The sequence below is a fragment of the Lissotriton helveticus genome, chromosome 10 (assembly GCF_964261635.1).
Source record: "Lissotriton helveticus chromosome 10, aLisHel1.1, whole genome shotgun sequence".
Lineage (NCBI taxonomy): Eukaryota > Metazoa > Chordata > Amphibia > Caudata > Salamandridae > Lissotriton > Lissotriton helveticus.
The window spans coordinates 240,500,542-240,515,765 of NC_136071.1; the positions used below are offsets into that span (position 1 = coordinate 240,500,542).

At 39.6% G+C, this 15,224-nt stretch overlaps 1 protein-coding gene across 3 annotated transcripts in view; it reads left to right on the forward strand.

Annotated features, from left to right (window-relative positions):
* The window catches only part of FLCN (folliculin), a 205,488-nt gene that overhangs the window by 37,571 nt on the left and 152,693 nt on the right, over nucleotides 1-15,224 (forward strand). For all 3 annotated transcript variants that reach the window (XM_078665222.1, XM_078665221.1, XM_078665223.1), the window contains exon 6: nucleotides 15,132-15,223. In XM_078665222.1, coding sequence (XP_078521348.1) covers nucleotides 15,132-15,223 — 92 coding nt within the window. The remainder of the gene's footprint in view (nucleotides 1-15,131; nucleotide 15,224) is intronic.

The following is a 15,224-nucleotide window of genomic DNA, read 5'->3' on the forward strand; positions in this document are numbered from 1 at the left end:
CTCATATGTGTTAATTTCATTTGTCATAAGCTTTCTCTCTTTCCTGAATACTTTTGTGGAAAGGCTAGTTTGGATCTAAGGTGGTCATAAATTAAACATTAATTTCTTCACATAACTTTGTATCCAAAAATCTTGATTTGATAGTTGTTCTAATAGTCCAACTTAAATTACTCGGTCGGACCAAACTTCACTCAGTCCAATATCTAGTAAAATATTATAAGCATGGTCTACCTAATGAAGTGTTCAAGAACCCTGACAGTGTTAATGCTCCTTTAAGCCATGACAATATATGGAGATGTGAGTGTATGGCCTTAGCTTGGGCCAGAGCAATATTGGAGTCACTATGAATATGTGCCACACTTACTTACATCTGCAAATAGTTTAGGGTGGTAGATTTTGAAAGATTAAAGGCTTTTGTGGAAGTAAAAAATTGTGCAAGTTTTAGTTGCCCCAGTTTTCACAAACATATAGAGCCCCAGCCCCTTTCTTTGCCCTAATGACTTCAAGTGGGGTAATTAAAGGACTATTAACTAATATTGATCCGAGGGCTTCAACACTTTCAAAGTATTGGCTCAAATCATCCTTTGTCCCATATCTACTAAGTATAAGCACTGTCAATAATGTTTGTCACACTTAATTCCATGTACAGCCTATTTATGGGAGTAGATTACGGAAGATTACATCAACCTAAACAAGTCATATTTTTGGGAAGCAAAAAAAGAGTGCAAATTTAAGGCACCCCAGAGTTCAGAATCATAAAGGGCTTCAGCATCCATTTTTAGAGTACAGACTTCAAGTGGGACAGTCTTTACCTTTTTTTTTAGGTAGGGCTGCAATAACATTCAAAGGTGTGGTATCAGAATATTGAGTACTAAATGTCATGCTAGACAAATATTGTAGAACAAATTTAGATGGTCAAAATATTGATACAGTAAGTATAGGTTTACTTATATTTAACTCCACATCTACACATTATAAATAGTAAAGTTATACTAATCAATATATAATTGCCTCCTGAATATTTTGGCTTTCAATACTTTTGCTACAATATATACGTAGCACAATATTTCTTTAGTTGGTATTGTGCCAAACATCCCATGGCAGTTATTTGATAAAGTCTTCACACTCTTCATTACTTGAGTCTCCCAAGTCCCATTTGTGCTAAATCGAAGCCCCAAGTAATTATGGAAGCTTTTTTAAAATTAAAATGATATGCGCATATTAAAATGAATCCAACCCCATCGATGTATGAGGAGGTTCCAATAGTTCGCACCAGTGCCAAATCAACACCGGCTTGAACTCCACCAAAGTTGTGCATGATTCCTCTCAAGGCTCCACTTCCTCTACTTGATTTACCACCTCCACCAGCTCAATGATGCAAGCTGCCACAAACCCATCTAATCCCAACTTCTTCCCTACTTCTCCCTCCCTACCACTCCCCCTGACCGGGGATCTAGACAGGTGAAAACATTTGGGAAACAAATATTTTTCTCTACCAGTTTGGCACGCCGATCAGCTAATGCCAGATTCTTGTTGTGACACTATGCCCTGTGGGTCTCTCGCTGGTACGAATCCTCCCTAGTATGCTCAATGATCTCTGGCCTGCTCTCATTCCGATGATTCAAGCCGGTCGTGATGCGGGCAAGCCAGTGATTCGTTGCAATTTGCTACCATGCATGTCTGCGATCGACTATTGTCTCAAAAGATATCCAGTCCTCCCTGATGGACCTTCCCTTTGACTGGACTCTCCTGTTAGAGGACAAATCTGATTGAGCTCTAGAGCCTCTAGAGAGCAGGCATTAGCATGCTCTCTGTACTTCTCAGTCCTACTTTGCCTGTTCTGCAGCTTCTTTCGTTGATTTGGTCAAGGTGCCCCACACCTCCAACATGTCCAGCCACTACAAGGAGCCCAGCAGTTTGCGGTCAAGGCCATGGTGCCACTGCCCCTGCAACCTAGGTCAACGGGCTGCACAGTCTACTTCTCCCCTTGGTGTCCTACCTTCCAAACCTCTTTAGTGTGCCCTTACAGGAGCACAACCACCCAATGGGAGGCAGTCTCCATTGATTCCTTCCTGTTTGGCAGGCAAAAACATTGGATAAGTGTGCCTTACCCCACTTTCTTCCCTACTGTATCTTCCATCGTCAATCCAAGCAGGAAGTGCAAGCCATGTTGGCCAAAGGGGCTGTTGAGAGGGTGCTAGCTTCAGAAGTAGGATGTGGTTGTCATTCAATCCAACATTCTGTTGCTAATAAAGATTGAATCATTTGGCCTATTTTAGACATGTGCCTTGTCCATGCCTTCCTTTAGAAGAAGAAATTCAAAATGCTCACCGTTGCCCAGGTCATATCTGCCCTCTACCATGGAGACTGGATGATGGCGTTGGGCCTATATCAATACCCCCCCCCCCTTTGCAGGCCCACAGGAGCTACCTACAGTTTGTAGTGGGATAGGAGCATTTTTCAGTTTCCAATGCTCTGGTTTAGTCTCACCAGTGCCCCCGGGAGTTCCCGAAAGTGATGGCGGTGGCCACAGCACACCTTCAGAGGTTAGGAGCCAGTCTTCCCCTCCCTTGGCGACTGGCTGTTGAAGGTGGGATCACCCCCAGTCAGTCATTAACCACCTTTATCAAATCAAAAGGAGGAAGAAAGAAGAAGCAGTGATCCGCTCAGCTTCCTTATTCGTATATCAAAAAATAAAATGGGAGATGGATCACTTGTCCTGCGTAACCAGGGTTTTTTGGAATTCTTGTACACTGTACCGATAAAAAACCCTCATACACGTACGCAGGTTGGTGGTGGCGGTATATATTGATTCTCCGCCTTACTCCTTAGGAACGTGACAGCATCATCATAGGGTTAGTAGTTATGCTTCCTCCACCCGGAGGTATTCCCCTGGTTAGCGCAGTAGTGATCAGTAGTACAGGGGGTTTCGTGGTGAATCTCACAGCAAAAGGTTTGGTGAAAAACTCATATAGCCAGATTGAAAAAGATCTTTTAATGGTTCTGGGTTCGGAGTTGGTTTTAAAAACTGTTTCGTGCATAGGGGGATCTGTTAGGAATCAACTGCACTTAAAATTGTCCATAAAAAAGGTGACATGTTTCAGCCTCAATGTTTGCCCATGCGGGTCAGGTGGGATTTCTTCAGGACCTAGAGTGAAAAAAAATGTAAGGGTAGGAAAAAAGTGAAAGACACCAATGTGTCTCTGTGGTTATAGACCATTGAGGGCTAAAGTCTTGAGGGATCACGGTGTGTTAACCTAATTCCTTGGTTGTACCTTTGGGTCCTCTCGTTTGGACTTCAGCGGGCGGCCAGGAAGTTCTCAATATGCTGGTTGCAGACCAAGCACGACTTGTGCTGGCTCTTCCACTGGCGTACCAGCCCTGGCAGGTTGCTGGTCCACCAGCCCTGGGAGCGTGGGGGAGATGGGGTGGTGGTGTCTGGGGGGTTAACCATGAAGCACCGCTCCCAATTTTCTTACAGGGGGCAGATATTGCAGCACTGCTGCAAAACCGGCCCCCTGTAAGAAAATCAGCCACCGTGGCCACAAAACCAGCCCTCACCCCTGAGGCCCACCAGGGAAATGCCTGGTGCCCGCTACGGCCAGTCTGGCTCTGCAAGGAACACTGGGTGGGCAATCAGCTCTTTGTGGGGTTCTCTAGAGTATAAAAATGGCAAGGTAGGGCATAAGAGGACCATCTTCTGCTCGATAGTTCTCTGCCTGAAGATCTGCTAAGCATTAGCCAAAAAGCAGCCTCCAGAAGGACTGTGTGCTCATTCTTCCAGGATAAAAGCTGTAAGCACTGCGTTAGCATGTGGAGTCCCTGCCCTAGATATACGCCAGGCAGCTACTTGGGCATCCGAAGCACTTTGTCTGGAGAGTTCGGTTTGCCGAGAGGGGCATTTTCCAGCTCTGTCTGCAGCTCTTTCTGGTTGAGTCTATTCACAGAACTGCTAGCAAATAGGTACTGCTGTGCTATGTATTCAAAAGGTGAGGAATAAGAGGCTTAGATACTCTCCACCAGGAAAAGGGTTACTGAAAAGAAGTTACTTGTTCTTCTGTAATATTAACTTGGTCACGTTGTTGCAGTGACCTAATAGTCATAGAGAAAGGTTAAGCGAAAAATATATGTAGTAAGGGCGGGACCTCCAATATTAATGTGGGTGGACCAGTATGACCCTCACATCATCATTAACCCAAGGGCAAAAGAAGAGGTGATAATAGTAGAAAATACCACTGTGGAAGAGATGTTAAGAATTGCCATTGAATTATTTGAAGGCAGGTTAGGAAGGCTTAGACCATATGTACACACAATTGTGCCAAATGCAGGGTTAGATTTACGGAAGCACAATTCAAGACGGATACCCTGGCTTTGAGAGAGGCGGTCCGAAACATGTAGGAAGACATGGTAAAGAACGTTGTGACTGTATCAGTAGAGTTAGCTCAGTGGGTTTCACCTGTAGAAGCCACTTAAAAGGCTGACCGGAATTTGCTTCACTGTGTTCACCTTCACCGTTTGGGGGACAACTTTTCCCTACCCAAAATTGAGAAATGGTGTTGATGCGAAAGGATGCAAGGTACTTTTCAAACTTAGATTTGAGAAGCGCATACCACCAAATTATGCTACATGCTGAGAAACTGCTAATGGCGTTTGGCACAACGGAGTGTGTTTATCAATTTAATTGTCTGCCCCTTGGTTCTTGCTTTGACAGTAAGCATCTTTCAGTGTAAGATGGCAGATGTTTTTAAAGGTCAAGACCGGGTTGTGTTTTTCCAGGATGACATTATTTATTTTGGTAGGACTACGAGTAACATATCTTGAAGCAAGTTCTTGACATGTTGTCTCAGGATTGTATGACACTGTGAAGAGAAAAATGTTGTTTTCTTCAAAACGACTCTGGATATTTTGGGTACTCCATTTTTTCGGTGGGAGTTAAATTGAAAAGTGATTTAGTAAGAGAGATAAGGGAGGCCCCGAACCATGTGATAAAGAGGAGCTTCGGTCATTCATGTGTTTAGTAGATTACTTGCCAAAATTGTAAAACACTACCTATAAGACTGACTCTGTGAGGGCGTTTGTTATGTAAGGGCAAGTCCTTAAAGTGGTCAGAGGAGCAGAAAAAAAGCGCTAGAAAATGTAAATTGGGAGATAGTTATTTCCCAAATTCTTTCATCTTTTGATATAAAGTAAAACACAATTATCGAGTAGGCACCATTATCGGGTAGGTGACCTGTTTAGGGACGGGGTACTGCCCAAATGGGAGGATATACTAGCTGAGGGGCATGCCCTTCACCACTTGATCAATATCCGCACCTTAGGGTTCAACACACGTTACAAGCACATCTGGGTGAAGGCCTTCAGGAGCCGGCAGAGGACCTGGCCCTAACACACATTATCCGTACTCCCTCCTCTTCTAAGTTGGTTTCAAGAATGTATAACATTACGCAAGAAAACAGAAGGGCACTGCACTCGAAAGTGCGACAGGATTGGCAGAAGGATTTGGCACGGGTAATTGGTGATAATGATTGGTGCTATTGCTGTGAGGTGACCAGACGAATTTCGTCAAATGGCAGGCACCGTCTCATCCATTTTAAATATATCAATTGGATATATTATACTCCAGATAGGCTGTATAATTATGGCTTGAGGGACTCTACTTCCTGCAATCGTTGCTAAGAGCCAGTAGCCAGTTTTCTACATGTAGCCTGGTACTGCCATGGAATTTGAAGTTGTGGGAGAAATTATTCCAAATCCTTAATGGAATCACCGGGCTCTCAATCTCCCCAGACCCTTTCCTCACATTAATGGGGTACGATAAGGACATCAAGAAGGATGTTCGTCGACTGGTGGCGATTGGCTTGCTGCTTGCCAAACGACGGGTGGCGATGCGTTGGGCCAGGGGCCCGACACCAAAAACAGATTAATGGCTCAAAGACATGATATACTGCAACACTCAGACAGACACACACAGTGATCTTCAACCTCCGCAGGTCAGACCCAATGCTTTTTGGAGTCTATTCCAACAATACATGATAGGCAAAGAAACAGGGGAGCCTGAAGGTGCAGGAGATGGGGAGGCACACACTAGCTAAACAGAACATGGGGACAGGGTAGCAACACGGTCTTAATTGAAAATTGTTGTTGTCTGATCATTGCTCTCGTCATGTACAACATGTTGGGAAATGTTTGAGGGATCATTATGGTCGTAACTACTTTAATGTGGTCTAGATATGCACGTCACTGTGTGTATGGTTAATATGTCCTGACTGTACCCATACCTTGATTGTGTATAATTGTCTTGTGTTGTGTTAATTGAAAACCAATAAAGTAAAAAAAAAAAGAACACCATTATTACTTGATGCAAGTGCAATAGAAGTAGTGGTGTTATCACAGTGCAGAGTGGTTCAGAAAAAACAGTGGCTTTTTGCCACATGTTCTTCGACTATTTCTGAAAGTAATTGCTCAGTCATTGAAAGAGAGGTATTGGTCGCTGCAGGTTCCATTGATTACTTCAGAATCTACGTGTGGGATTTGAGTATAGTGATGCATTTGGAGCACAAAATACTACCTAGAGTGTTGAAACCTGGGGCAACGAATACTGTTTAAGCATGATTACCTAGATTGGCAGCCTAGCTCCAAGGCTCCAAGTTTTGTGTAGAATACATTCTGTGGTGGAATAATAAGCAGACCCACTACCTTTCTCACCAACCTCTACCCGATGTTGATGATGGAGGCGACGTGACCTCTAAGAAGTTGTGGCATGTGTGAATGTGTTGAAAGTGTGTGTTATGGCTCACTATCTAAGGATCAATGGATAGTTGCACAGGATAACATTTTAGAGGATTCAAAAAGTTTTCTGCCGAGCAAAAAAATATATATTAAATAGCAACACTCTCAGAGACCTTAGTCACAATGTACATATATTGTCCATTAGATCCATTAGCTAATTAGACACCAGAATCCAGTATAGATTGGTCCGTATTTATTTTTCACTTCTCACGATTCAATTCATCAATTTCAATATTTTCAGTAGTCAGATCAGCCTTATGAGCAGGTCAGCCGACACGTGTTTCGTTGTTTAAAACAACTTCATCAGGGCTGCAAGCCAGAAAGAATATATAAAATAAAAACCTTGTATACTTAGCTATTTACAACCAACTCTAATATTTTGAAAGTATTAATATTGATTAATCTGACACCACCTAAGTGAAAGACAGGCATAGAGTTCCCAATACATTCGTGTCTCGAATTTAAAAATTGGTGATTCCCGGTGTCACATAGTGGTACACATCAAAATCATTCGGATCTTTTGCCTACTGTACGAAATTTGTACACTTATACATACATTTTACAAAAAATTTATTTTCTCATCTATCTTAATCTATGGAGTGGTATGGAGAAGCCCCCCGCTTCGTCCTGTTAATCACCGCCATTCCAACCCCAAGAGCAGTTGTATTGCTCTATTAAAATTAGTATATCTGTTCAAAACCATTGGACCTATTTCCCTACAGTTTAAGGTGAAGTTTTTTACCTTTCTATAAGTCTCAGTTTTCAATTCAATAATGTGTTCCATCCGTTTCATAAAAATAATTTTTCGATTTTATTATGCAGGTTCTGTAAAAAGAGGGACATGACTATACATATGTGTCCTCAGTTTACTCAAAGTAAATATTATTCATGACTTAGAAAAAGCCTTACCAGTCAAGTGTCCAAAGTTCGCCTATTACTCTTATAGACGCGGTACCGGTAACTTTGTTTTAGCTATAAGGGAGTAGATTAAAATCAAACCTCACCCCTATATCCATTATAATGTTTAACAGTTTTATGCATCTATTTTCACAACAGTCCTTACCTCTAACAAAATCTGGGGTTCTTACTCTTATATGACTCGTATTTATAGTATTGTTATCCACTTCTTAATCGTGTCTCAAAATCTAAAAGAGAGTATTTATAAGAACAATAGTTAGGTCTAAATTCGTTGCATACGCTAAAGTATCTCATTTAAATAAGTGATCGGTGAAATCATTTACACTCACCTAGTAAGAGTATCTATCTTCTCTTACATCTTCCCGTCTGCTCGAGTACTGGCGTTTGTTCCGAGCGCCATCTTGATTAAGTAAATGTTTAGCAAGTATGTACCGCGTATCGATGTATTGTGCGGCCATCTTGTGTAAGTAGTAGCGTGATTGAGGGCGCTACATGTAAATCTAGAGTTAAACAGTTTTAGCCGTATAATACTTTTCATTGTAGCTTTCTAATGTATATAGTAGCGAAATTAGTGTGCTACTACATATAATTCTAACATTATATAGTTTATACTGGATATTGTTATACTATATATTGTGGCAGCCATCTTATGTAAGGCATAGCGTCATTTTTAGCGCGTTGCATGTAAACAGTACCCAAGAAAGTCAAATCCGTGTTATATTATTTGTAACTCTTATTTATGGGCGAATGATTATTATGTGCGATCGCAATAATAACTAATTATATTTAGAAACGATTTACGAAAATTTTAAGATCAAAAAAGTTTATTTGTTTATAACTAGTCTGACCCTCTCTGGTCTAGAGTAAATTATTCTTTTCAGTTGGCCATAATACCAATATGGCTATATAGTGATGTTAAGCTGTCTACGAGACAGTAGAAAACAGAACCTACTTATAATGTATTTAGCCTCATTCCACCATATTGGAGTGGTGAGTTTATCAGTATATTTCAATGGTGAAAAAATGAAAGTAAGATCTTATAGGGTTAGCGTGGCGGTGACCCCCAGTGTCAAAGCTGTTGGCACCGCATACCATTCCATTACATTCTCTACTTGAAGATATTAAACATAACAACCCTCGGAGGATTAAAGGCATAAGCAGAAGTGTTATCACAACTCATAAAATTGCATCTGAAGTACAACAGTTATAATAGGTAGGTTATATCCTCTATACAGCAATATTATCATATTCTTAATGGTCTCCTAAGTAATACTGGAGCTCAGAATCAATGTTAAGACCATCTTCGACTGCTCTAAGGACCATAATCCATCTTGCCTCTCTACGTCTTAAGTGCAGTAGTCTATTCCCGCCACGTCTATCCAATGTCACGTGCTCGATTCCATGATATGAAAATTTATGCTTTACAGAGTCGTTATCATTTTGAATCATGTGTGAGGAGATTGGATACCTGGTATCACCATTCTTCAATGCCCGATAATGTTCGATCATACGGTCTTTCAATTTCCTCACAGTGCTGCCTACGTATATTTTTCCACATAGGCAAGCAATTACATATACAACATATGATGTTTCACAATTAATAAAGGATTCGATACGGAATGTCCCAGTGTTGTTATATTCAAAAGTTTGTACTTTTCTCATTGCCCATCTGCATGAGCTGCAGTTTCCACAATGATAAAATCCTTTTGGACATGTCCGAAGCCAGTCACTTTGACTTGTTGGTATAATAGGTTTGGGATAGCTAGGACTCACTATATTAGCAAGTGACATTCCCTTTCTGTATGTTATACTTGGACGTTCTGTTAAAAAAGGTTTTAGGTCTTTATCAGAAGTAAGCATTTGCCAATATTTATTCATGATATTAAAAAGTTTGTGACTACCCTTGCCAAAGTTGGTAATCATTCTGAGTTTCTGATCATGAGACAGTTAGACAGTTTCTTTCAGTACTTGAATTCAAATGATATGAACATGTCATTCACCACTCAATTCAGTAAAGAAAAACTGACCTTTTTAGATATTGAACTTTTTGTGGAGAATAACAAACTTGGCAGCCGCATGTTTCGTAAAGAGACCAGCTGCAACGCACTACTTAGAGCAGACAGTTGCCACCCGATTAGCCAAATTACATCAATCCCATATGGAGAAATGATCAGAGCAAGGAGGAACTGCTCTAAAGATGAAGATTTTCACCAAAATGTCATAGACATGACTAAGAGATTTGTTAATAGAGGATACTCAGATAGTGTAATTACTAAAGCAGTTCGTAGAGTCAACAGGTTAAAGAGAGATGAAACTTTGAAATCTAAAAATAAATCTGAGGTCCCGTCTCATGATCAGAAACTCAGAATGATTACCAACTTTGGCAAGGGTAGTCACAAACTTTTTAATATCATGAATAAATATTGGCAAATGCTTACTTCTGATAAAGACCTAAAACCTTTTTTAACAGAACGTCCAAGTATAACATACAGAAAGGGAATGTCACTTGCTAATATAGTGAGTCCTAGCTATCCCAAACCTATTATACCAACAAGTCAAAGTGACTGGCTTCGGACATGTCCAAAAGGATTTTATCATTGTGGAAACTGCAGCTCATGCAGATGGGCAATGAGAAAAGTACAAACTTTTGAATATAACAACACTGGGACATTCCGTATCGAATCCTTTATTAATTGTGAAACATCATATGTTGTATATGTAATTGCTTGCCTATGTGGAAAAATATACTTAGGCAGCACTGTGAGGAAATTGAAAGACCGTATGATCGAACATTATCGGGCATTGAAGAATGGTGATACCAGGTATCCAATCTCCTCACACATGATTCAAAATGATAACGACTCTGTAAAGCATAAATTTTCATATCATGGAATCGAGCACGTGACATTGGATAGACGTGGCGGGAATAGACTACTGCACTTAAGACGTAGAGAGGCAAGATGGATTATGGTCCTTAGAGCAGTCGAAGATGGTCTTAACATTGATTCTGAGCTCCAGTATTACTTAGGAGACCATTAAGAATATGATAATATTGCTGTATAGAGGATATAACCTACCTATTATAACTGTTGTACTTCAGATGCAATTTTATGAGTTGTGATAACACTTCTGCTTATGCCTTTAATCCTCCGAGGGTTGTTATGTTTAATATCTTTAAGTAGAGAATGTAATGGAATGGTATGCGGTGCCAACAGCTTTGACACTGGGGGTCACCGCCACGCTAACCCTATAAGATCTTACTTTCATTTTTTCACCATTGAAATATACTGATAAACTCACCACTCCAATATGGTGGAATGAGGCTAAATACATTATAAGTAGGTTCTGTTTTCTACTGTCTCGTAGACAGCTTAACATCACTATATAGCCATATTGGTATTATGGCCAACTGAAAAGAATAATTTACTCTAGACCAGAGAGGGTCAGACTAGTTATAAACAAATAAACTTTTTTGATCTTAAAATTTTCGTAAATCGTTTCTAAATATAATTAGTTATTATTGCGATCGCACATAATAATCATTCGCCCATAAATAAGAGTTACAAATAATATAACACGGATTTGACTTTCTTGGGTACTGTTTACATGCAACGCGCTAAAAATTACGCTATGCCTTACATAAGATGGCTGCCACAATATATAGTATAACAATATCCAGTATAAACTATATAATGTTAGAATTATATGTAGTAGCACACTAATTTCGCTACTATATACATTAGAAAGCTACAATGAAAAGTATTATACGGCTAAAACTGTTTAACTCTAGATTTACATGTGGCGCCCTCAATCACGCTACTACTTACACAAGATGGCCGCACAAAACATCGATACGCGGTACATACTTGCTAAACATTTACTTAATCAAGATGGCGCTCGGAACAAACGCCGGTACTCGAGCAGACGGGAAGATGTAAGAGAAGATAGATACTCTTACTTGGTGAGTGTAAATGATTTCACCAATCACTTATTTAAATGAGATACTTTAGCGTATGCAACGAATTTAGACCTAACTATTGTTCTTATAAATACTCTCTTTTAGATTTTGAGACACGATTAAGAAGTGGATAACAATACTATAAATACGAGTCATATAAGAGTAAGAACCCCAGATTTTGTTAGAGGTAAGGACTGTTGTGAAAATAGATGCATAAAACTGTTAAACATTATAATGGATATAGGGGTGAGGTTTGATTTTAATCTACTCCCTTATAGCTAAAACAAAGTTACCGGTACCGCGTCTATAAGAGTAATAGGCGAACTTTGGACACTTGACTGGTAAGGCTTTTTCTAAGTCATGAATAATATTTACTTTGAGTAAACTGAGGACACATATGTATAGTCATGTCCCTCTTTTTACAGAACCTGCATAATAAAATCGAAAATTAATTTTTATGAAACGGATGGAACACATTATTGAATTGAAAACTGAGACTTATAGAAAGGTAAAAAACTTCACCTTAAACTGTAGGGAAATAGGTCCAATGGTTTTGAACAGATATACTAATTTTAATAGAGCAATACAACTGCTCTTGGGGTTGGAATGGCGGTGATTAACAGGACGAAGCGGGGGGCTTCTCCATACCACTCCATAGATTAAGATAGATGAGAAAATACAATTTTTGTAAAATGTATGTATAAGTGTACAAATTTCGTACAGTAGGCAAAAGATCCGAATGATTTTGATGTGTACCACTATGTGACACCGGGAATCACCAATTTTTAAATTCGAGACACGAATGTATTGGGAACTCTATGCCTGTCTTTCACTTAGGTGGTGTCAGATTAATCAATATTAATACTTTCAAAATATTAGAGTTGGTTGTAAATAGCTAAGTATACAAGGTTTTTATTTTATATATTCTTTCTGGCTTGCAGCCCTGATGAAGTTGTTTTAAACAACGAAACACGTGTCGGCTGACCTGCTCATAAGGCTGATCTGACTACTGAAAATATTGAAATTGATTAATTGAATCGTGAGAAGTGAAAAATAAATACGGACCAATCTATACTGGATTCTGGTGTCTAATTAGCTAATGGATCTAATGGACAATATATGTACATTGTGACTAAGGTCTCTGAGAGTGTTGCTATTTAATATATATTTTTTTGCTCGGCAGAAAACTTTTTGAATTATTTAAATACCTGGGATCAGTGTATTAGCTAGGGAGACAGGTAACCTCCCTATTCTGCCTAGTAGCAAGAGGAGTTACGTGTCAATTGAATATAGCCTAAATTATTAGCTGTGCGCCCTATCACCTGTTGCCTTTCTCTATATAACATTTTAGAGGAAGTATAACATTTAGTGAGAAAGGTAATACACAGAGAAAGTCGAGTTAATGTTGGTGCAAGACCATATTTTCAAGTGATTTCTGAATTGACGGATGAGCGTGCGAGGTGAGAGACGTCTTCCACTTAGCAATTTAAGGAGGAACATATGCAAGCTTAGTCATGAGGGACAACTGGGACAAGCCTTGACAATAAATTGAGTTAAGGAATACTTTTTGTGGCCGGGGATGTATCAGAAAAAACTAAATGTTGGTGGTGGAGTACTTCAGCATTCTACTGATCGAGGCAAACCATAGATGAGAGAATGTTTTTATTTCATGGGACCCATAAACTGTTTACCGCCAAATTTAAGGTTTGCTTCATTAATGGTTGATATCCGTACAGATGGTTGAAGCTGAGCTCATAAGTAAAATAAATGTAAGCAGAATAAGCATTCTCAGAAAGATATTAGCAAGGGAAGCAATTCTATCTTATTTGGTTACAGATAAAGGCATGCATTTGACCTCTGAGGAGATGAATGAGTTTTTGGTACACAATGGTGTGAAACAGTCGGCAGTTTATAATACCCAGTCGAATACAGTTTGTGAGGCTGTGTGGGCACAACCTGCATATATGACTAGAAGTACTGGCATTACACTGTTTTTGAGGATGAGAGGAAGGGAAGGCCAGAGTAAATTGATCAATCACAGTTTGAATGAACTTACAGCTAACATTGAAGCTGGAATAACTGTGCCCAAATCAAATAAAGATGTTATGTGGGTGCAGGAAGGAGGTTTGGTAAAGGTGAGACCCGGAGCAAAAAGTGGTGGTCTTTCCAAATTTAGAGGGCTTCACAAAGTTGTAGCTGCAATATGGAATTATGTCAAGCTGCAAAGTGGTCAGAGTTGGAATTGAAGAGTAGTCATTTATCAAAGAGTTGACTCTAGTATAGATGGTGTCACAGAAGTTGATGATAACGAAGGGTGCAGTAATGCCGTGATAATGACAGATAAGAAATGCATGAGTGCGTCAAGAATGGCAGTGCAGAGTGAAGTCTCTGTAGGGTCTTGTGATGGGAGGGTTTTTTTTTTGGGTGCAGCTGATGAGAGACGGTCGGGAAGAAAAAACCATGTACAGGCGAGGAGAGCGATCCATGGAGCAGGATTCAGAAAAATACCTGTTTGATCTTCTGATTATATGTGTTTTTTTTCTTTGTTGTTCACTTATTTCATAGGACTACCCAATGCATTCCCAAATATGAAATAATTTCTTATGTTCTTAGTAAGTTCAGTTGGTTGTAGTTCATTTACTTACTATGTCTGTGATAGTACATGTATTGTCTTTGCTTGTAGAAAAAGAATGGATGTGTTATAAATTAGTTCATGTGCGGAATGGGGAGTCATCTGCATTCCAGCGAGATCACACTGTGAGGTTCTAACTGGTCCGCTGGCTGCTGGCTGGCCAGAGGGACCTTCTCCTTCATTATACGAGGTTAAGAAAAAAAGGGTATTAAAACGTGAACCAGTGTATTCCACTTCCTGGTTGCCCAGTGTGTGTTTAAGAAGGAAGACTGAAGCTTACTCAGTCGAATTAATACAAGAAAAAAGCAAAACAACATAATTGATTCTGGACTTTTACTTTGAAGACCCTCACCCGCACTGAAAATGTTTGTCTTGCTTTCTGGGTTTTAAATTGTATTTCATTACTATGATAAATTAAACATTAGCACTAACTGACACCTTTTTCTCTACATTTTTTGAAGAAATAAACCCAAAGTATGAGGAAAATTCCAGTTTACTTAAAATATGAACTGTTTTACTAGTCTCAGAAAATGTGTCAAGTGATTTTAGGTCAGGTTCATGAATTGTTATTCAAATGTGTGCGCAGTATAAAAATGTTTGGAACCTCTGGATTACTGGTTTAGAACGTACTACCATGTAATACCAGTTGAATCATTGTATCTTCTAATTGGAATTGTTTCATTTAATACCCTGGTTGGCAATGCCAGGATTTAATTTTCGTAGTTGTTGTCAGTGCTTATAGTTTATTTTAATGTGCTTACGTTAGTTTCCATCGTTTTAAAATAAAAACTCTTAAAGACCTTCTGGTTTAATTATTTGTCGCTTTTTTAAAAGGCTCTTGAAAGCATGTGGGTGCAGGCTCACAGAGAAGTTGCTGGAAGGTGCGCCGACAGAGGACACATTGGTTCAGAAGGAAAAGATGGCAGG